A 23,860-nucleotide genomic window follows, 5' to 3' on the forward strand; every position below is an offset into this window, starting at 1 on the left:
AATTCACCTATGCATCCATGCTTGATGGCTAAAAATGGCAAGCAACAAATTGTTCGCAAGTATGAAGAAGGCCAAGGAGAAGACACTCAAGAAGGCTTGAGGGATGAGCCACTAGTGATGATCCAACATGAAGAGCATTTAGATTTTAGAGGAGCGTGACTAGAGGAGGAGAATGACATGCATAGTATGCATGATGAGTCATCTTTGGAGAGCCAGTTGAAGGCTCGAGTTGGAGTAATGATCGAGCGAGTTAAGCATCCATCTTTGGAGCCAACCACTAATGAGGTGGAAATAGATGCAGAGGTAGCCAGTAGGGCTACATTACTTTCAAATGATAGCCACCAAGAGGAGATTGAGCATACTAGGACAGATCTTATGGCGATGAGGAAGCAGGCCCAAACACTCTAAAGCACCATTTTGCAATAAATCAATAAGCTTGAGGAGCTTGGAGTTGTGTGTGCCAAATTAGAGGCTAAGTTGTCAAGCATTGGGAAATAGCCAACGTCCCTAACTAGGCAACCAAACAAGTATACGTGGGAGTTTCAGAGTAGCCCACTTCAAGAGTACATAAACACGGCTTGTCTTACTATTAGGCCACTCAAAACGGTAGGGGACATAAAGGGGTTCCTAAGAGGGCAACTGCTAGGTTAAGAACAGTGGAGGCTTAGCCCATTGTCACCACAGCTAAGTCCCCCTACTCTTTACGGACTTTCACCGATGGGTTGAGTCCCGATAGTATAGGGATCACTTGTAAAGTATATTTCAATGGATAGGTGAGAAGTGACCCTAAAAACCCTTTCCCAAGGATGGAGTGAAGAATAGAACTTGTTTTCTCTTTAAGCAAGGGACTTGGTCCACCAGGGGTAAGGGGTGAGGATTGGAGGGTTGAGGGAGAAAGGATAGGCTTATAAACAAGGTTCTCAATCCCTATAATCCTTGGGAAACTTGGATTCCCAAATGGTCCTTGACAAATAACCTTTATTGAGAAATGGGACCACACAGGGCCAAGTGGACCCAGCCCAAATTTGGGGATGGAATGTAGGTAACCAATGATGTTCCTATCCTGGACAAGGTGAGGGGAAAGGACCAAACAAGAATACTTTCTTCAAAAGGTTGAGTTGATCCTATTGAGATCTAGCCTTGAGGATGCATAGGCATAATTCAATCCTAAAGCTAGGGCTTGGGATTCCCAGAGATTCCACCGTTAGAATTGCATCAATTTGGAGGAGAGGGAGGGGACCCACCAGCACAATTGCCTATAGGAGATTGAATTTTTTCCTTGGGTCAATTCCTGAGAAATTGATGCCCTAGGTGGCCTAATGGATCTAGACTTGGTGAAGAAGGGGAAAATGGTAAAAAGGGCATTGAAATGATCACCCTTTTTTGTGGGATCAATGCCTAGTTCACTTGGGGATACGGAGTCAAGGATAATGATGAGTAAGAACTTGGTTTCTTGATCAAGGAGGCTCAAAAAGTCAACTTCGCCCAAATTTGAGAAAAAGAAAAGAAAAGTGACCTTCAAGCATTTATACTTAAAAGCAAATGATGCAAGCTTCTCGAGATAAATAAATCTCTAGGACATTTCATTCATATAACATTGGCCCATACATTAAATTAGCTAAAACATGCTCAATTCCACATTTCGATAATGCAGCAACTAGCCCTAATTTTAGCAGTATGAAGCAACAAGAATAATAGCATCAAAATTTACTTACAATGTTATAGAGTATATCGAACCAACATTTCATTTGCTCAATAAAGCTCCAAGACGAGAAATAGCCCAAATCCATACATCAAAATTCATCCATCTCCAAAAAATATCCACTAAGGAAAAAGTGTGAAAATTCTCTATGATTAGAGAGATCCCAAGTCAAGTGATGATACAAATGAATGTATCTAACATCAATATATAGCCTCCTAATGAGTTTGAATTAGCCTATGGGCCCCTAAAGATAAAATAATGTTCAAATAAAAACTCCTAATGGTGACAAGTCCACCATACTAGCTCATAATGTCAAAGCAAGCCTCATAAGGGGCCAAATAATGATGTATGCATGTCGTAGGGCCCTCTAAAGGCTCAATAACATCCTGAAGTGCCATATTGAGGAATAAATTCCTCGGAATATGGACAAGGGGGTGGCCCCTTGTCCTCCAAGTAGTAGACCTGTGGTACTCTCAGTGGGCCTGAGCGTACATCAATGACCCCATGGGTCTCCATATGGATCGAAGATGCCTGTAGATCCTTTGCAATGGTCCAAGTGGTGGAATGAAAGCTTCCATGACATCGTACAAGTGTTGGGGCATCTGCCAGGAGTGTGGGGCTCTTATGGGGGTCTACTAGGCATAGTGTACCAATCATGTCACCATCTTCTAAAAGTGGATGAGTAGTAGTCTTTGAACATCCATGAAAGTCTGTGGAGTGTTGTTTGTTGTTGTGGAGGTCCATGGCTCTCTATGCACACCCTACATGTGCCAATGTGGACCTCTGGGGGTCAAGATCCCATTTAGGGAAGCCAAACCTAAATGGAAACCACCTGCAATCCTGCATAAGATCCAATGCATCCCCTAGGCTTCCAGTACAATCAGTCATTAGAATAATCAAGTAAAAGAGCTTACAAACCATGGATAATAAAGTGGGCACTTCATAATGGCATGCCCTTCCGTAATGGACTTTGGCATGTGCTAATGTCTCCAAGCTCCAAAGGGGGTTAGCTAGGAATCTTATTAGGTGGTTTCAACCCTTAGAGTGGATAGTATGTTCAGGGTACACCCTTCTAATGGGGGTGTCAAGTGACAAATAAGTGAGATGGAATAGGGAATGAGAGGGGCAGCCCTGGGCCACATAATGGGGCATAGGGGTAGCTAAATAAGGGGAAGCCCATACCTGGGTATATAATGTATAGGAGGGAGCAGTCGTGGTACATGAGGTGCCCCGGCCCCGGAGGGAGCAGTCGTGGACAAGTAAGGTTGGAAGTGAAGGACCCTTCTTTTATGCTTCCTCTTTCCTTCGCTTGGGCTTCTTCCTCTTCAAAGGCTTGTAGGTGACCAAATAGACTTCCTTTATTCTGATTTCGACCCTTCTTTGATGACTTGAAGACTTCGACCTTGTAGCTACAGAAACCCTAGCCTTCCTCACACATGCGAGAGAGTGTAAAAATCAGAAATTTTCGTCTTTCTTGTTCCTTCTAGACCTTCAATTGCCTTCTTCCTTCTTATTCTTGCTTCCTTGACTGAATGAGTGAGTGATCTTCAAATGAGGTCGAATGGTCTCTTATATATAGCCCTTCCAGGAGGACGAATAACCCTAATTAGGCCAACTTCTTCATTGTCAAGCCGACTTGGTCTTAAAGGGGTAACTTGACACTTTTTGACTCAAATTAACTCTTTTGACTTGTTACAAGATGCCCAATTGGGTCTTTTACATACGATAATGACTTTATTGACATCTTGACTATATGACAAACCCTAGAAGCACACAATGGGTGCTTGAGCTAAAATAAATTAACCTTGAGCATGAAACTCATGCTATAAAAAATTATAATAATAATTTTCTTTTCTTTTTACAACATACAAGAATCAAGAGTACATTACATATTATGAAGACCGAATCTAGTTACATATTTCAACATGGTTTCTAAGGCTTGTGATGGTTGTCACAAGGACGAGATTAAGTCATCGGAGGGCCGGAAGGGATTTTGAGGAGTTTTACGAGGTCTGATGGGATTCGCTTGTTGTATTTCACCATCAAGGTCAATTCCACAAAGTTCATTCGTGGTTTCATTGCATTGTGTTTATTTCTGTAAAATGGGGCTATCAAGCATGTTTTGATTATAAACGCTAAAGATGTTATTTGGAGCAGATTATTTGGAGACACACCTTAGTGTAATAGCTCATTGGAACAAGAATGAAGAGAGCTACAGGATGGGATGGTGAAAAGTGATTTTCAGTGGTCGGAGAACGCATAGAGGCAAGTTAATCATTTTTTGAGATTAAGAGTGACTTTAATTAATCACTTTATTAAAATAAAAGAGGAAAAAGTGCTTAATTGGAGAAAAAGGTCAAAAGGTGAAAAGTGAATTAAATAACATAAGAGTTGTTGAGAAATCAAAAAGCTTGCAACTTATATTATATTTCTCTTACTTTGGTAATTGCTTGTGAATTTAGTTGGCTTCTTATTAATTTTTATTATGTTTCTTTCATCAAACAATTATCTAATATAAACATGAGGAACACAAGATATAGGCTCCAAGCTAGGGCAAAACCCCTCTAAGGGAAAAACCCGAAAAAAATAATAATAATAATAATAATAATAATAATCTTCTTATAAAATCGTATCAAAGTGAGATATCCAAGACCCATGACCAACCTTGTAAATGCCAAGTCAGACCCTCCCTCTGTACAACAAATCCATCAACAACAAGAGACCAAATACCAAATGTTCAGCAAATGATAAGATAAGACAAAACTTCCACAAACCCTTAAACTTCAAACTTTGGCCCTCCTCCTTGTATGAAATTTCAGATCTAACTGAGCAAATTGTGTGTGTCCAAATGAGCTCAAATCATCTTCTATTTATACTGTCTAGAGGGGTGCGAATAAACATGTCCTTTGGGGCAGGGCCAACCTGGCATCTAGAAGGGTTTTTGACCCAAATTACATATTTAAAAATTATTTTTCCTTTCTCTTTACAATAGGTTCAAATAAGACTTTGACTCTTTGACTCAACAAATCCTAGAAGCATGAAGAACATGCTTATCTAATAAAATAATAATAATAATAAATATTTTTCTTCTTTTTCTTCTTCTTCTTTTACATGATATAAGTACAAAGATCATTATGAAGACCAGACCTAATTACATTTTCTAACACTCCCTCTTAAATCATAATTCCAAAATCAGTACAAAGATACTTCTCAAATTGAAATATTCTCATAAGAAGAGTCAGATTGATAAGCCATCTTTAAGCATCAACATCATAACCAACATTGTCAAATTACAAGATAAGAAGGCCTTAAGTTGACAAGCTCTAACTCTCCACATGACTAGAGCACAATGTTGGGAGGCATGCATATGGACACCACAACCTCTCAAGGCACATACCCCATCTGAATATTCACAAGGCATGTCCTTTCAAGACTATTCTTATCTTGGATTCCCAATCCTCAAAGAATATCAATCCTCTTCGATCACTCTTATTTTGGATACCCTGTCAGATCTTCAAAGAGTGTTAGTCCACAAGAGTACTTCCTATCTTGGATTCTTGATCCTCAAGGAGTACCAATCCCAGATGCTTATCTATCCTCCATTCTCCCTCCCAATATGATAAACTAAACGTATGGCGATTAATCTTGGGCTTGTGCATGACACAAATGGAGAATAAGGTGTCCACCATCACTCCCTCTCAATCAAGGAGGAGGTCCTTACTCCTCAAACATGGAGGAGATTTCTTGCTCCCTCTCAATCAGGGAGGCATCATCACAACCCTTAGCTGGTCTCATACTTCATAAATGCATCAGCAACTTGTTCTTCCGTGGAGATCTCAGTGGTAGCTACAAGGGCTCCTATCTCGCAATACATCATATCTGAGCTTCAACCTTTTTTCACATTTCATCTTCATGACAGGGTTTATCGATTCCTAATATCATTACATTATATCAAATTTCGATCTTTCTAGATTTTGTCAATCATCATGCAAATTTATCGTCAACTGGTTCATCTATCTTCTTCAAGGAGTTGAGCTTCCTCACAACTGCTAGCACAGGTCTTCTTTATAACAGAGTTCTATCTCATCGGTCATATCAAATTTCCAATTTCAATCCCGCTCTCATGCTTATCCAAGCCATCAATAATTTTATCCATGCAATCCATGTGTTCCATGATCTAATTATGTAGTCGTAGGTACATCAATATCATCCAACAAAATATCTCAACTGCTATCTTTCCAGCCTTTGCATATACTGCTACAATATGCTTTTCCAGGGAGCCAAATCATATCTCAAACAAATTATCAATATCGGACTTGCCAAATTATAATGGTCTTAAATCAAGGTGTCAAATTTTGCTATTTAAGTCAATCATTCCTTTGCATGTTCTACATTGCAACAAGGTTCTGCTTTATCTTTAAATTATCAATGTGTTCCTAGAATGTGCTTATCAGTTGGAAGCTTTAACATTATCAGGGTCACTGCAACTCCCTCTTTCCGTCATGCTCATCATGCGCAGATGAGGACCGAATCTCACCATCTTAGGTGCGAAACAAGTAGATGGATAACTCCCAAGGAAGAGTGGGAAGAAAGAACTTGCATCTTTTGCAGGAAAGGAGCAGTTGAAACTAAATGGCACTTCATCATGGAATGTCCAGCTTATGAGGACATTTGTAATCAATTTGAAAATAATCTAAAGGTGGACAGTTTGAGCACGTTGTTTGAGGAAGCAAGGCTTCACAAAACTGCGAATTTCTTGATCAAGATTCATGGCAAAAGGGTTGTTTTAGAGGGAAACTTGAGACTATGATGTTTTGTTTGGTTTGGAGTATAGGTCCCTTAGACCGTTGGGTCTCGTGGAAGTCATTAAAATTCATTCAATTCAATTATCAAAAAGACATCATCAAGCACGAGTCTTGCTTTACTTTGTTCTTCCATCCTTCTCATCTTACTTTCACAATTTTGATAGCCTTCATTGTGTGCCTACAATTCTCACCAAGTACAACCAAACAAAATATAAAAAGACAAGAGCATGATGACAATTCTATCAATCTAGGGTTTCTGTGATTTCTCAAAACTGTACTTCTAGGGTTCTAATTACAAACCCTAGAAATTCCTTGATCTAACCCTTATTAGGGTTTTTACTTGTTAGCGAAGACACACAATCCTAGGGTTTTTCCTTTTAAGCGAAGATCTAACACATACCCTAGAGTTTTATCTTTTAAAATTAGGGTTTTAATATGAAGGAATGTTTAGCCCTGCAAACCCTAGACACCATTTCCCAAGAGCTAGGGTTTCGTTAGAGGGAACAATTACATAGGGTTAGGGTTTTCACTCCTCGGGTTAATTCAATCCAAACTAGGGTTCAGAAAACCTAAATACCAAGAGTCTTCAAGACTTCACAAGTTTTCCAGGGCTATCAACCCTAGATTCCCAAGATGCAAAGGAATCGCTACAAAATCCTAGAAAATCTTGACCCATAACATAAAACACACATAAAAATTGTAATATCTTTGTGACCTTCTTCTTTGGTCTTGATTAACTTCATTCAAAAGAGATAGCTTCTTAGCGCAAGAATGATCTTCATTGATCTTCGGATTTAGTACTACCGTAGTTTACAAATCTTGGTCAAACTTTCTTCCGGTCCAAACTTCATGTCGACTTCGTTAATGGAGTCAATCCTTCTTCCATGTGTATAACTGCTCTTCATATTTATAATGTACATATGAACTTCAACAAGATCTTGGTTCAAGTAAACTTCAAGGATTTGCTCCAAGTACTTCAGATTCTTGGTTTCTTTTTCAGAGCTTTGATGACATCCATTGTATCTTATTGTTATCCATCATATTGTGGTTGTATATTATCATACTTCTATATTGTAGTCATTGTGAGAGTCTTTTTGTCACCGTCATCTATTTAAGTCACTATTATGCAGTAGGTTTATGCCAATTGAGGTTTCTGTCTTCTGTCAATACTGTCACTGATTGTCCAAGTTATACTGCAATGTTAAAATTAACACCATCTTTTTCAGTCACTGTCAGGTTTCATAGTTCCTAAGGTCAGTGAGGGCAACCAAATCAGAAAAGAGAGTCACCATAAATACGAGCCACAAGATGAGCCACTTTTATATAAATCCGATCCTCGAAAGCAACAAATGAAGAGCAAGCCACAGGTGATGCGCCTGTGTCGTTGTGCAATGTGAGTGATGCTGAGAAATTGTGTCGTGTTGTGTCTTAATATATTTAAGAGAGCTGAGAAAATGCATTCCTACCAAAGAATTTATTATAGAGCTACGAAAATGTACTACCACATATATATGAAGGTTCATTTTTAATTTTTGCATTAGGATTTGGTTTCAATATCAATTTGCTTTAAGGTTCAGCAGCTAGAATCCGGAAGTCTCTAATTCAAATGCAAATAGGCTGTACAGTGAAATTCTGAGCAAAAACAGTTTCTCAGGTTATAACAAAATACCTGGGCCGCGTTTGCAGCACTGTACTGGCTATGGGGAGTTGAATGAAATTGTCTTTGCACGGCAGCTCCCACTCCGCTGCTGATAACTCTACTAAGTTGCCTGATAACTTTAATACTATTTAACCCATTCACCGCTGTATTTGGTAAACGTTTATCTGAACTTACGGTCGCTCCAATTGGCGGACTTTTGGAGAGACGACGAGCAGGAATATCCATTGAAGAAGCTATTCGAGACATCAAAGATATCCTGTGTACGCCATAGAGGCGTATGATGAGCTTGCCTGGAGTATTCGCCATTAATGGTTTTCCTTCAAAACCCTCTGCCTCTAACCTTGAAAGTTAACTACGACAAGGTAATGCGAGCTCTGTCTGTCTAAAAATTATTGTCGAAGACACTGGAAGCATCCTAAATATGACGGTTCCAGAAGGACCACGACACATTTAAACAAAGTTTAGAAGAAATTGCGAGCTCTTTTTGTCTCGTTATTTATATATTTTGCCCGTGAGGGTCGACAGATAGCCTTGTGCCACAAGAAACGTAAGTGCACAAAAATCACATTTCACAATCATGGAGCTAAAATGAATTTTTGAGGAGAATTTATTAGAAAGAGGGATTATTTGACCGTTAGAGTGGATGTTAAGTGATTGTGAGGAAAGTTGTTTAACTTTATATTTTAAAGAATCTAGGGTTTAGTATGAACACCATTTTTAGAATGTGAGGAAGGGTTCATTAAGTTTCCTTCATATTATTAGAATGTGGGGAAGAGATTACTAAATTTTCTGGAGATTAAAATTATTATTTATGTTTTATTTGCTCAAATTACGTAAAAGAGGGAGCAGAAGTTGAGCGACATCATTTTTTTTTTTGGGAATAGTTATTCTTCCACGCAAATTACATAAAAAGAGGGAGCAAAAGTTGAGCAAGCAACCATTACTTTTTTCATGAATAATTATTCTTCTACTTAAATAACATAAAAAGAGAGAGCAAAAGTTGCTAAGCCAAAGATATTTATTCTTCGAGGATGTCCATTTACAATCTAATATGGAGAAGATATTGTAACAAGGGCATATTTGATGTCAAGGTATGATGTCACTATATATTGGCTAGAAAAAAATTAAAATTGCATGCCAAAAATTAAAAAATATATATATATATATATATATAGTGAAAAATTTTGAGCAAAAGTTCACAACCTCGAGGGATTGGGTCCATATTAGCACTTACTAGATTAGGATTAAGATGGAGAAGTAGTAAACAAATACTTTATTTTTCACTTTTCTTCCTTAAATTGCAAGTGTCGTCACAAAATCTTGACAACTAGGTAAGAATGATAAGTATTAAAGCAACTTGGCACTTCATTCACCTAAGTATACCCTATCCACTAAAAGATTTGATTTGAAATGGATCATTGTATAAGTTGTTATATATTTTGGTACTTTGTGGGTGGAAAAAATGGAGCTATTGAACTATATGGCCCATTTTATAAGCAAGTCTTGATTTGGTGATTTGGGGTACAAAAACTCTCAAAGCTTGTTTAAGGCATCAAACTACATTTTTGTGGGTCAAAAGTTTATGATTAAAGTTCTATCCTATCATGTTGTTCTGCACATTGAAAGCTTTCCAATGGCATGGAGATCACCTCAATCAAAGTTCATATGAGGAAGTTATACCTCACTTAAGTTGGTTATCTGGTTCACCACCATGATACCAAGTGGATCACGCATTGAGTTAGTCACATTTAGATATCAATAGATCCTAAAGGGTTCAATACCATAACCATGATTGGGAGTTGAAGCATGCAAAATCCCTAACCATAGATGACTATAAAGCCTCGCTAAATATTGAGTTGCTAAGAAAGACAAGGGTTTCATTCTTATTGTATTGTTTATTTTTCCATAGTTGAGAAGAGAATTGGGCATGGGATTTTAAAGTAGAACAAAACAAGATTCTATGGCAACCATATTGGTCACGATGTCCTTTGCAATTTCATGGTGAGTGCATTTTCTTTGTATTTGCATTTCATATCTACGAAGAAAAGAACAAGGTATATACCTCACTTTCTAGTTAGGTTCTTCCTATGTCAAGTTTTCCTTGGGTACATCTTATGTTCACTATGTTGATGATTGTGCTTAGCTTCTTCCATTTTAACTTTTATTTATTTCATTATTTTGTGTGTTAAGCTAGCAATACTAATTCTAAAATCTAAAATAAAACATTGCATAATTAGATATTGTAGAATATTATAAAATTTGTTGGGATGAATTGTTCCCATGGAAGTTGTTGTAACATATTTTGGTACACTAAAAATTACAAATTTTTAGTGAGAAATTGCCAATTTCTTTCTTGGCCAAATGCTAAGATATGCTGATTAAGTACTTTTGAATGATTTATAAATTATTTTTTATAATAATAATTTTAATTTTAAAATAATCATATTTTTATAAAAATATAATGATATATTTTTATGGAAATATCTGTTTAAAGTTAAAATTTATATTGTCTGCATGGGGTAGCTCAAGTGGTGATGGTCGTGGAATGAAGTCTCACCGAACCAGAGATCTTGGGTTCGAATCTTGTGCTACCCTCCCCCTGTAGCGGGGTGAATAATGGACATGTAAACTCGAAAATCAAATAGTCCTACCAAGCTTACAAAAAAAAAAAGTTAAAATTTATATTATAAAAAATTATTTGGGTAAGCCTAATCGCAAAACCAAGTTAAAAGGTCAAATCCCATGGCCCACCCCGCACTTAACCATTTAAACCCCCCTATTTCCCATGCCTCGAGATATGGGCACATTAGATCCAAAGGTTATAAATATATTTTGCACCCCTAGCTCTTCCGACATTTAACCAAAAGGGGGGTCCAAAAAGGGATGTTTTTAAATTACTGCTTTTTACATGTGTCATCTACTTTTTCACTTCGCAGCCCCCTTCCTAAACCACTTCCTACCTACCCCCTCCGAAAACCACTTCCCTATTACATTTAAATCTTATATGATTGGCGGGAAGATTTATGGTCCGTTGGATTAATCAATTTTTTATGGAGTTAAAGCTTGGGTTCTTCACCAGCTTGGATAAGATTTTACAAGTGAAATTCATTTATCAATTATAGGTGCACGTAAAACAAATTTACATTTACAGGTGAAATGAATTCCCAGGTGCAAGAAAATGAATTTACAAGAGAAAATAAAGGGAGACTTTTGCAATCATATGTTTATGAAACTAATGTACAGGTGAGCAAAAATGAGATTCATGTAAATACATTTTACGATGGGAGGCTGAGGTAAAAGAGGCCAAGGTGAAATAAATTTACAACTACATGGTGAAATGGATTTAATGGGGAAATAAATTTTACAGGTACATGTGAATTTGAATTTACTAGTGCAGGTGAATTGAGATTTATGAAAGTAAATGGAGGATAAGTAAATTCATGAAAATAGAAAAATATAAAATTCATTTACAGAATATTTGAAAACATTTATAAAATATTTCATTCCAAATATTTTATGACATTGGTGAAGCATTGTCAAAAAGTGACATAAAATCATTCCAAGCAGATCTTCAGCGACAACTTCACAAACCCCAAATTTTAAGGCACAAAATTATCAATTGAAAGACAAATGGCAGAATCAACAGCTCTAGATTTCAAGGGCATGGAGATATCAACATTCAGAAGACACCTAGCAGCAGAAGACCAACAGATTGAGGATCATTCTGCAGATTTTCAGCAGTCATTCAACTAATTTCCAGATATCAAGGCACAATACTTTCAAATAGTTCCAAATTTTTGGCAGAGTATCCAAGGATTTTTTTATTTTTAGTATATTGTTTAGGATATTATTCCAGAGATATTGTAACAATTTAGGAGAAGTTTATTCTATATATTCCATCATTTGTAATAAACAAGGGTTGGATTTTGATGCCAAGAACTTGTCAGCTTTGTAAAACTTTTATTATAAAATTCCTAATCAAAGCCTTCTGGCTCCAGTTTATGGCAGAACTTGTGTTTCTTGTTGTTTTTCCAGTACTTTCATACTCTCTTTCTGCACATGTTCAAGTTTGCATAGAAGATTCTGGGTAAGAATAGATTGAGTATCAATCTTTCTGAAATCCCCTGCAAAATTATAATCATTTAAAGAGATCAGTTTATTGTACTATTTGTCTAAGATAGCTCCTCTACATATTTACTAATTATTGCCTTCTGTCATCCTCTGCAATGTGTTTTGTTGGGTTGTAGAAGTTTTCTACCCGCATCCAAATCTGCCTGATTGATTAAGTATTCAGTTTGACTGCTTAATTACCAAGAATATCCTTATATTCTTTTGTCAAATTCTTTATAAATCATGTTATTCTGTCAAGCTGGAAGCTAACACTTTGAGGAAGGACTCTGTAAGAGGGGTATTTATTCATGAACAGGGATTGTGCAATCATCAGCAACCACCCAAACTAAATCATAAATCTGGCCATTGTGCTTCATAGGTTGTTGTTCAGTGACAGTGAACAGCGTTAAACAAAGCCTCGTAACAACTGAGGGAGCCCCCTCTGGTTCAAGGGCTAGCCTGAACCTAAAGGTTGGTTGAGTTGGTTTCTTGGCGTAGTTTTTACAGCCAAGGACTGCCTATGGGAACATAACCAACAGAAGTGTCAAACAAACTTTTTCTTTTTCTTTTCCCTTTTTTGTATTATTTTTTGTGGAAAGTTGCAAGATAAGGAATTGATTTATGGAAGAATTCACAAAACCCTAGCCATTGTAAATAAGTGTAGTAGTAATCCATGGGATGAATCGGAGCAGAGATTTTCAAAGCTACAAGCACGTGTTGTCAACATCTCTTGCAACATGGCCATCCTCAGGGCGACCGCACAAGTTTGGATATTTTGAGGAGTTTAGTAGCTCCAATTAAAAGTATTCTCATACATAAATTCTAGAGACAACAAAGACCCATAAAAAATAGTTGAAAAAATATCATGAGAAAGAGAGATCCAATGCCATCACTTCTTCCTAATCTATGTTTAAAGTGAAAGCTAAAGTGGAGATCAAACCCCACCTAAATGAGGTTGATGTTGTTATGTCGAATTAGTTTATTTCGGTGTTCATAACATAAGAGAATAACCAAGGATTTTATTTACCCAACTAAAATTAGAGGTCCATAGCCAAATTTGGTGGGAAGTCACACTTAAACACCCCCAGTAACTAAGTAGAAGGTGTTTAAAACCCTCGTTAGTTCTTAATTCCACTATCTTGGGTATGAAGATGGCTAGTGGGTTATTGGAATTACTTTTAGCAAAAGCAATGGAAGAGTGAGAAAGAGCATACCACTAAATTTGGAATATAAGCCACTATGTTGGTTATATATCCCAAGAACCTTGTTATACTCCTCAAGTATTTGGGAGGTGTACATATTTATGTAAGGAGGCAAGTGATGCTCTTTAAACTAGGATGGTTGATGAGGCATGTGCACAAGCATAATATCTAGAGAACATGGACAAGGAGAAACGATAACCAAGTAATTCCAAGTAGAAAGACCACTCAGGCGCTTCCAAGGAGGGGATGAAAAAGGATAAGAAGGAAACATGCATAGCACATCAATGTAAGGATTCAAATAACCACTATAATCGTTGTGATATTGGAAATCACACCAATTAAAAGTGTTGGAAACTACATTCAAAGTTGAATCTAAAGGATGAAGAGAAGGATGCCAAGAAGAAGAACATGATAGTCATGGATTTAGGCAACCATGTAGAGAGCAACTTATATCTAGATGAAAAGGTTGTATACATTACAATACAAAATGAGGTAACTCTAAGCAGCCTCCATCCAAAGGAAGAGAAGGTTATGTTTAAACTCCTGCATGTTAATATATATCTCAGGAAGCCAAAGGTGGGTGCTTTATTTTATTTTGGTTCCCAGACCAATCTTATAGCAAAAAATATATTTAATAAGCTTAGATTGAAATTTCATAACCACCCTCACCCATATCCATGTTCATGGGTAAATAAGGATGCAAATCCCAATGTCACTAAACATTCTAAGATTATATGTGTTATAAGTGCAAACAATATTAATGAAGTGGAGGTAGATGTACCACTTCATATGTGTAGTGTAATGTTTAAAAGCCCCTACATGTACATGAGGGATGCAATCTTCACAAGAAAACCAATATCTCTTTATCAAGGATCGAAAATCCTTCATCAATAATAAACATAAAGGAAAATCCAAGATTTTTAACAAGTGCTAACCAGACGAACAAATTGATCAGTTCTAGTAGGAGGTTTGTATTTCTCTTCTTGAGAGAATTAGTAAGAAGATGAAAAAGTAAAATTTTATCTAGTGGGATGTACTAGAGAGCATAAACATTACATTGAGGAACGTTTATAGGCATATAAAGAGTGTTCCAAGAGACTAAAATATTTTTACCTAAAAGGGAAGTGGAACATGTTATGAATGTAAATTATTAATAATGATTAACTAGTGTTTAGTATAGAAGAGACATGTTTATAAGGACGTGATCATTCATGAAAGGGAACCTTCCTAGGTATATAAGCGGACACTCATTTGTAACATTCTCATCATCATCTCATATCTCATATATTTTTTACATTTTATGAATATATTTGTCCTATAATGGATATTTACATATTTCATATCTTTTAAGTATTCAGCTATGTTTATGAACTTTTTTCATAACAATTGGTATCAAAGTTGTTCAATCCTCTAACTGCTCAACCACTACACATAGCCAGTCTAATCTAACCTTTGGCCATCAAGTTTTCATCAAGTTTGTTGTTGAGCAATTGATGTTTTTAGCCACAGAGTTTGGAGTTTCTCCATTTTGCGGGTTTCATCATTAGCCCTTTGAACATATATATATAAACAAACAAACAAACAAAACAAAAAGTCAAAACAAGAAAAAATAATGTATGTGTGTGTGTATATAAACATGTTGGACACCTAATCCGCTAAGGGTTATGGTGTGGAAGTTGAATAGTCAAAGGGAGTCCAAGAGACCTTGGAAGATGAATCCAAGAGTCACACCAATGTATTATAAATGTACATCTTGTGAATAATAAAGTATCGCACGATTACCTATCCCATCTATTGTCCCAATTCCATGTGTGTTTAACATGGTATCAAAGCTAGTGCATTCCTAACTTGCTTAGTCTTGTTTGAGCCACTGGTGTTTTGTGGCCTTTCTCTACCCATCGGTCTGCATTTTTCACAGTCCTCATAGTCCTTAGAATTGTTCTCTGCTACCCTTGCCACGTTGTAAACCTTTGTATCTCCTCTTGCCATTGAAACACTTAGCATGGTCCCTCGCTTAGCCTGCGTTAATTTCCAGTCAACACTACCCTCTCTCTCATAGTGTCTCATTATTATGTTACCAATCTGACATGTTCTCTTTTAGTGTGCGTTATTTTCCAACTTGCAGTGGACCCCCAATGCTTCTCCGTCTTGTAATATTGTCCAACGGTGCCTAAGATTTTTGTTCCTATTCACTCTGCCATCCTTGTTTGCAAATTTTCACCTACCATTGTTACTCTGTCTTACCCTCATCTAGTTCAATTTTCTAGCACTAATTGTAACGTTAATGCCTCTCTACCTCTGTAAAAAAAAAATTTGTTGATGCGTGTTCAAAAACACTCAATCTATTCTCCTATGCATTGACATTTTTTATGTGGCTCGTTTGCGTCTTAACAGCTTGGTGATCATTAATAAGTCGCATCAATTGAGTATTTTGTTTGCTTGACTCATGAAGCATCGACTTCGATATTTGAGGGTTAGCTTGGACCTTTATACGTGGAGCTTGGAACCAGGGACATTCTTCCGACTTTAATTGGATGTTATGAGGATTGAAGTGTGTGAGATTGCAAGATAATTGTCACCGTGAGGTTACAAGATAATTAGCGCATATAAGTCATTGAACATGGAGCATTGAATAGCTTGATGGTGGATGACTCTCGATTGTTTATGTTTGTGAAGTCAACTTGTCAAAGCCATTGAACCAGTCTTGAGCATTTGTTGAAGCAGTGCTAGTCTGACCTACATATATTCTGCAGATAAAAATCGATATGTGCCTACATTCCGTGTCAAAGCCCAAGAAATCTCTCTTCATGCAATACTTTGCGTTGAATTGACTGTGTGTTGGCTTCGCATTAACCCCTGCAAATCGTGACTGTCGACCTGTTAAGGTTTGAATTCCATGCTATATAGAAGACTGGAACCTGTGTTGAGCATGGAATAGTGCATTGAAACTCTGTGTTAAAGTAGCGAGTAGGTCGGTACATTCTGGCAATGTTTTGAAAGGGTTGTTTTATTTAAACGTTGCATATATATTGAAGGTCATGCATTGAATTGAAACTGTGAGCTCTCTGGGTTGAATTTATGATGGGTACGCATTGTTGTGGTATGGTCGTGCGTTAAAGTTTATATGCATGAGGAGCTTAAACTCAGTGGAATATGAAACATTGAAAAGGTGTGTTAGTGTGATTGAAAACAGTGACCATGTTGTGTTGAAGTTTGGACCCTAAGAACTAGTGTGTTCGAGACCTCTGCCTTTCATTTCAATTTGAACGATAATCACAAAATTTTGGAGCTCGTGAGAAGAAGAACACAATAATCCAGGTCGACTATTAGTCTGGTTGCTCCCCGAACTTTCTGTTGCCCAATGAAACTCGCTACCAGAGGGAAAAGGCATATCATTTTTCCTAAGTTCAAGGCCTTTGATGTGCCTACTTATTTCTATCATTGCCCTTTGAAGTTGCTACAACAAAGCCACATGAAAATTTACTTTCAACAACCTTTTATTAATTAACGTGACTCCATATACGCGGTACAAGCCGAGTGAAGTTTTCTTATGTGACATCACTAGTCATTTGCTCTATGTTTTAGAGTCCCTTGTGCAACAACATGTTTTGTGGTTTGTATTGATTTTTGATAGAACTGTGACCATCTGAAAGGTGTTGATAGTGTGAAGGTAAATGTAGAAAAATTGGTCACTATTTTCAAAAATTGCAGTCACCATCATAGTTTCACTCATATTTTGGCCACATCGAGCTTGGTTTTTGGAGTTTCCCTTAGTCTTTATTGTGAAGCAGTATAGCAAGCTCAAGCATCCAAGTTTTTGAATCTCCTTCTTTTGTTGAGTTGAGTTGTTGACAAAATGACTAGGATCACTGAATTATTAGAGTTGTTAACTACTTTAATACACTCCATTGTTCATGATACAGTTGAAATTGGCAAGGGTGCTCTCTTTGACATTCAAACATGTTTACAAAATGCACAAGAAAATATCAAATTTTTGCAGCTTGAATCACAACTACAATGAGATGAGTTACAACAACGTAAGCAGCATTTTGAACTTGTTTTTGTTCAAAACAATCCTTTATTGGACTTTGAGACGGACTCCCATTAGCAGTCAGAAACTAAGGTTGATTCACTGCCTAGTTCAAGCACAGATTTGCATGCAGATGTAGAAATTATGCCTGCACTTCCCAAACCCATCATCAGACCTTGGGAAGAGCTTGTCAGCTGATGAGCCCTAATTTTTGGTATAATTTGGGCTCATTTGGCCTACTTGTTTTGCTCAAACCATTCACTTTTTACTGCTTATGCATGCATTTCTTAGTTTATTCGTGTTGTTTGTAGGAAGAAGGGTAGACACTTTATCTACGTGACTAATGCATTATGATTTCAGGTTTTTGCATTAAAAGGGAGAAAAGACCACGTGAAAAGGAGACAAGGAGACAAGGAGGTGGCACTGCTGGTTTTTAGGAGAGGATGTCCACAGTCTTGGGACCTTCCTCGTGTTTCCCACCAAGAACTCCGAGCTCCAATCCATCTCCCCACCGAGCTTAGAAGCAGCCAGTTGTTCTACAGGAACAGCAGTTATAACTGCTCTACAGGAACAACAATTATGATTGTCCTACAGGATCAACAAGTTAAACTTCAGTTGGACAGTCGAGCTCCTAAAATCAAGGACACTTGTTGGATGATCGTTTTTCATAAGTATGGAGGCCGTAGCCTTTGATAGGTTGTTGAAACTCTCGCATTACTATTGTAATTTTTTAGCACAGCTCGGTCTTTGTTCCTTTTGTAAGCCAATTTGGCATGATATCAGATTATGAATAAAGAAGGCAGATTTTGAGCTAGTTCTGAGTTTTCTCAAGGAGCTATAGCTCTCAGGTTAGGGCCCAACCTGAGAGCAATAGATCTCCTCAGTGTTGTAATGTGTTTGCATTTCGTTCCAGCACCTTGAGTTCGTTTATTTCCACATGCAATTCGAATTCACAGTTTGGTAATTTAGTCGTTTTCATGAGCATAGATAGGACTAGTTTATGGTTGAATTGATTTCGGTTGTGTAGTTAGATTAGCAGGTTGATAATACATTAGAGCTCCAGCAAAAAAGGTTGAGAAAGTCTCCACTGCCATCTCCATTTGGAGATTGGAGTGCAGCCCATACCAGCCACAAAAATACGCAGTTCTTCACGTTATACATGCTACAACATAGTCTCGGTTATGATCAATCCTTCCATGCACTTCACTCTTGCACCATACACCTTCATAACTGCTTCATGCACATTCCTTGATACACTTTATCTTGATGTTCATTGAGTTCAGGTAGATTAGGTTAATGGGTTTTCATCTTGGTGACAGTCATAAGCATTTGTTTCATTTACACTGCTTTTCCTCGTTCTATTACCTCCTTCTTCGTCTTGATCACGCATACAACCACATTCTTGACCTCTGTTACGCTCTGTTATCTCCTAGACTCCTCCACTCCTCACGTAACTCCATCCTTTAGACATTTCGTTGTTATAATCTTTCATCCATCAACCCACTTCACACACTCGTTCTCCAACCTACCTCTCCACCCCTGAGCCATCACCAGCCTTATTCCTACCTTACACATCTTCCCCTACCATTCCATCACTCCTCCATCACTTCAAACATCCACGGTAGGTCATCCTGTAGAAAATTGTAGACTTCCTGTAGAAACCTCTGCGGTTCCTGTAGAATCCCCTGCAGACATCCTGTAGGAGGCCACTCACTCGGTTGCTGAGCTTCCATGGAAAATTTTAGGGGCTAATGTTCGCCCAATGGGCTAATTTTCCATGATTTTTCCACAAAAAAGATTCGCCGATTTCCAATTTTATAAAAGACGATTCGCCCAAATTTTAGAATATAAAATTATTTTACCTTAAAAATCGCCAACATTATATAGAGACTATATATAAAATAATTATAAATTTGATTAATTTTACAAATATATCAATAAACGTTTATAATTTGCATATTAGGGATTAGTGAGATTCGCCAATGTTTTAAACTTCAAGAAAATTTTCCATCCTTAAAATTTTCCTTGCGAGCTTCTGAACGTGAGGAACCTCTGTGGACTGATGCTAAGGATCTCTGGGGACCTCTCCTAGCCTCCCCAACCTTTCCCAAGCTTCCCTTCCTTCCGCATCACATCTGCACAACCAAACCCTAATAAGCACAAAATCACAATCACTCCATCCACTTAAAGGAAAAATACAAAAACATGTCTTTTATGCTGCAAGTAGATTAGATTCATGCATTTTCACTTATTAGAAGTAATGGCACCATTGGTAGAAGTTTCCTTCACATTCTTTGCATCATAGAGGTTAGACTAGTTAAATTAGGGTTTCCTAGGGTTTCATGTTTTGATTTGCTTTCAGTTCATTTTTGCCAAGTAGATTAGTCTTCTTTGAGCTAGCTTTCGTCCATCATTGATAAAGCTTCTTCTGTGAGCCTATAGAAGTTGGCTTGAGCCCTAGCGGACTTGTGCCAGCTGACCAAGTGACAGCTGCGACAAGAGCTAGTACTTGTGCATATAGCACCGTCGCTTCCAAGTTTGTACGAACTACCGGGTTGATAAAATTAAGAGACAGGAAGCCCCAGGAGTTGTAGCATTATTGCTACAATACTGGAGCTCACCATCTTTTTGGCGCCGTTGCCGGGGAAGCGTCAGAGTATTAGTAATTTTTTCTTTTCTTCTACTTTCTTACTCTTACCTTCTGCTAGTAGTTTACTTCATTTCCATTCTGCAAAAGTAGCATAGACATTTCCTGCTTTCATAGATTAGCATTTCCTGCTTTCATAGATTAGCATTTCCTGCTTTCATAGACTAGCATTTCCTTTCTGCAATTTCTTTGAGCAAAGTAGATTAGTTCTTTCCTGCTTTCAGTTAATTTTGCATCTTTCATAGTTAGTTGTAGATCAATCTGTCTCAGTTTTGCAGGTACCAAAAGAAAAGCAAAGCAAAAGCAAGCAAAAAGAAAAAGAAAGTCTTTTCCATTTCATGCCTCATAGGAACCGAGATAGATCAGGCAAATTCCTACCAAACACCCCCACCACATCACTGAGTCACCCTTCTCTCTTCTTTGGTGACAGTGACCCAGAGGAACCTATAGGTGAACAACCTGAGATATCCAAAGACCCTATAGTAGAAGAAGAGTTAGAGACCAATCCATCTGAAGCTATGGCTGACAATAGAAGAGAAGATGAGAGAATAGAAGGTGCCTTCCCCATCCGAGAGACCCATGGAGAGATGAAAATGAAAAACATTAGCCCCTCCGCCTTACCTCACTTCCATGGGTTGACCACTGAAGATCCAGATACCTTCCTGTTTGAGTTTGATGTCCTTTGTAGAACCTATGACTATACTGAAGATGAGCAAAAGTTGAAACTTTTCCCTTCCACTCTCAAGGATGCAGCACTACGCTGGTTCATGGGTTTACCTGGGAATAGTATCACTACTTGGGCTCAGATGCAGCAAGCTTTCAACACCAAGTACCGGGATTACTGTAGGTCCAAGGAAACAAAGGGGGAAATCTTTCGGATGTCCATGGGAAATGATGAGTCCTTAGAGGATTATGAGGAGAGGTTCCAACTAAGCTATAAGCGGGCTAGGTGCACACTTGACCCTGAATCCCTCAAGTTGGTCCTACTCCGAGGAGTCCCTGAAGATCTCTTAGATACCCTTCACATGTTAGCTGGGGGGGACATTTACCAACTGCCTTATGAGGACATCAAGACTATATTTAGAAACCACTCCAGGGCAGCTCGGAAACGAGGTAGAGGAAACCACCTCTCCACTAGTGTCCCTTTCTCCAAACATGAGCTTGCAAACCAATTAGAAGATCTTAAGAGTGAGGTGAGACAAACCATTGCCATGCAGCTTGATACATTCAGGATTCAGCAAAAGAAAGAAGAGGCTGAGAGAGCCTTGGCTGTCTTCTGTCCTAGGTGCACAAGGAGGCACCCTAAGAACGAATGTCCATTGCATTCGGTTGAAGTGTGTTTCGTCTGTGAGGAGGACCATCCCACGAATCAGTGTCCAACCTTACCTGGGTTTAAAGCCATGTACCAAGGGACCGAAGCTCCCACAGAGCCTCTCTATTACCTCAACCAAAGGAGGCCACAAGGATCTAGACCTTATCAGCAGGGGATGCAAGGGGCATCCCAAGCTTATTACAACCCCAACCAGTCAACTCCTATGCCTTCCTGGGGTCCCCCTGCTCATCCTTCATGGTCCATGCCTCCTCCATAGTCTTATCCACCTCAGTACCCCACTCAACCTACTTCTCATCCATATCACTCACATACCCAGCCACAGCCTCAATGGAATGCACCTCAGTCGGGGTGGAGGCCCCAATACAACACTCCTCCTGCCATTTTGCCTCCACCACCAGTGCAACCTCAACCATTACCTCCTGCTCCTCCAAGGCAACCTCAAATGCCTGCTCAACCGAACCCGAACCCCAACAATAGACAGGCCCAACAGGTATACACTGGGAAAACCTCATGCCCTACCTATGCTGTGGAGATCCAGGAGATCAATCTTAGATCTGGAAAGACTCTTCCAGATCGCCAGCCTCCTCCCCCAGAGGATGAGGAAGACCATCAGGAGAGTGAACCAAAGCCTATACCACCCTTTCCTGAGAGATTAACAGCCACCACACAACCTAATCCAGAAGAAGATGAGCTTTTGGGTGAGCTCAAGCAGTTGTGTGTAAAAATCCCACTCCTCCAAGCCATCAAGGATGTGCCAATATATAACAAGCTGGTTAAGGAGAAGTGTTTCAAACACCCAGGCAGACGGAAGAAAGATGCTTCAACTATCAATGTCATAGGACAACTGTCTGACCTTATGCTAGGACAAGTCATCTGCCCAAAGTACCTAGATCCTGGAAGTCCTATAGTAGATGTTCACATCAATGGCACCATTATCCCCCACACCTTGATTGATCTAGGGGCGGCCATCAATGTGATGACCAGGGATACCATGCTTAAACTCAATCTTCAGGGTTCCTTGAGGAAGACCTCGACAGTACTGCAATTAGCAGATCGCTCCATCGTGACTCCCGAAGGGATTGTGGAGGATGTCATGGTCTCCATTGATTCTTGGGAATACCCTGCAGATTTCCTATTTCTGCAACCAAAGGCCAAGCTTACTGGATATCCTCTCATTTTGGGAAGGCCTTGGTTAGCTACTGCAGATGCTTACATAAGTTGTCGGGCAGGAAACATGACCATAAAAAATGGTCCCATGTCCAAGCAGCTAGTCCTATACCCTCCTGCCCAACCCTCTTTAGAGCATGATTTACCACTCTGGTTGGAGGAAGGAGAAGAAGACGAGGTGTATTCAGCACCTCTGTGTACCCTAGATACCACTAGAAGAAACCCCCCAACCGAGGATGACTTGATCGAGAACTTGATCCAAAACCCACCTACCAGTGCACTACCCTTAGAGGAATTGGTGGAGGATGCCCAAGCTAGCACCTTAGTGGATCTCTGTACAACCAACCCTGTTACTCCCAGAGTCAAGAATGTGGAGTTCGGCCCTGAGAGAGCATTGAAAATCAGCTCCTCCTTATCTCCTTCCCAGGAAAAGGAGCTGTGTAGTCTGTTGGCCAACCACCTAGATGCTTTTGCTTGGAGCTATAAGGAGATGAAAGGAGTCCATCCTTCGGTCTGTACTCATCATATATACATCAAGGAGGATTGTAAACCGGTTAGGCAACCTCAGAGGAGAATGAATCCAGCCCTTAAGGACATTGTCAAGGAGGAATTGCAAAAACTGTTGGATGCCGGATTCATCTACCCCATCTCAGATAGTGAATGGGTGTCCCCTCTAGTGTTGGTTCCCAAGAAGAATGGGAAGTGGAGAATCTGTGTGGATTACCGTGAGCTGAACAAAGCTACAAAGAAAGACCATTTCCCTCTACCTTTCATAGATCAAGTGTTGGATGGTGTTATAGACAATTTTGTGCCTTACAGCAACAAGCATGAATTGTCAATAATCCAGGGGATCCAAAGTTCCCTAAACATGATGTTCCTACCCCTAGAGGAACAAGGTCAGCAAACCAACAGCTCTCAGATCAGTTCTCCACCTGAAAACACTCAAAAACAAGCAATCCTGAAATCAAAGCAGGTGCTCCACTAGGCTTCTGCGCTGAAACTCAGATCCTCCATGGTGTACCTGCGTTGCAAAGCAAGTGGAACAAAGGCCACCTGCGCTGAGCGAGATGGGACAAGTGGCACACTGAGTCATTGCTCTGGAATCTTCCAAAAATGACACTTGGATCAGGGATTTCGCCTTGTGATGAGTCAGAGGCTCTGTTTCTCCAAGTGGAAGCAAGGTTCTCCAAGTGGACTCAAGAAC

The 23,860-nt window shown here is 38.9% G+C and overlaps 1 protein-coding gene across 1 annotated transcript in view; it reads right to left on the reverse strand.

Annotated features, from left to right (window-relative positions):
* LOC149243024 (chaperone protein ClpB3, mitochondrial-like) overlaps window positions 1–8,701 on the reverse strand; it is a 106,107-nt gene extending 97,406 nt beyond the window's left edge. Inside the window, exon 1 of the mRNA XM_089371103.1 lies at window positions 8,177–8,701. Within this exon, the coding sequence (XP_089227229.1) occupies window positions 8,177–8,473 (297 nt within the window). The 5' untranslated portion in view covers window positions 8,474–8,701. The remainder of the gene's footprint in view (window positions 1–8,176) is intronic.
* Between the last annotated feature and the right edge of the window lie 15,159 nt (window positions 8,702–23,860).

This window comes from Pinus tabuliformis, chromosome 8 (genome assembly GCF_031772625.1).
Source record: "Pinus tabuliformis cultivar Carrire ecotype Pingquan chromosome 8, CPIR1, whole genome shotgun sequence".
In the NCBI taxonomy this organism is placed as follows: Eukaryota; Viridiplantae; Streptophyta; class Pinopsida; order Pinales; family Pinaceae; genus Pinus; species Pinus tabuliformis.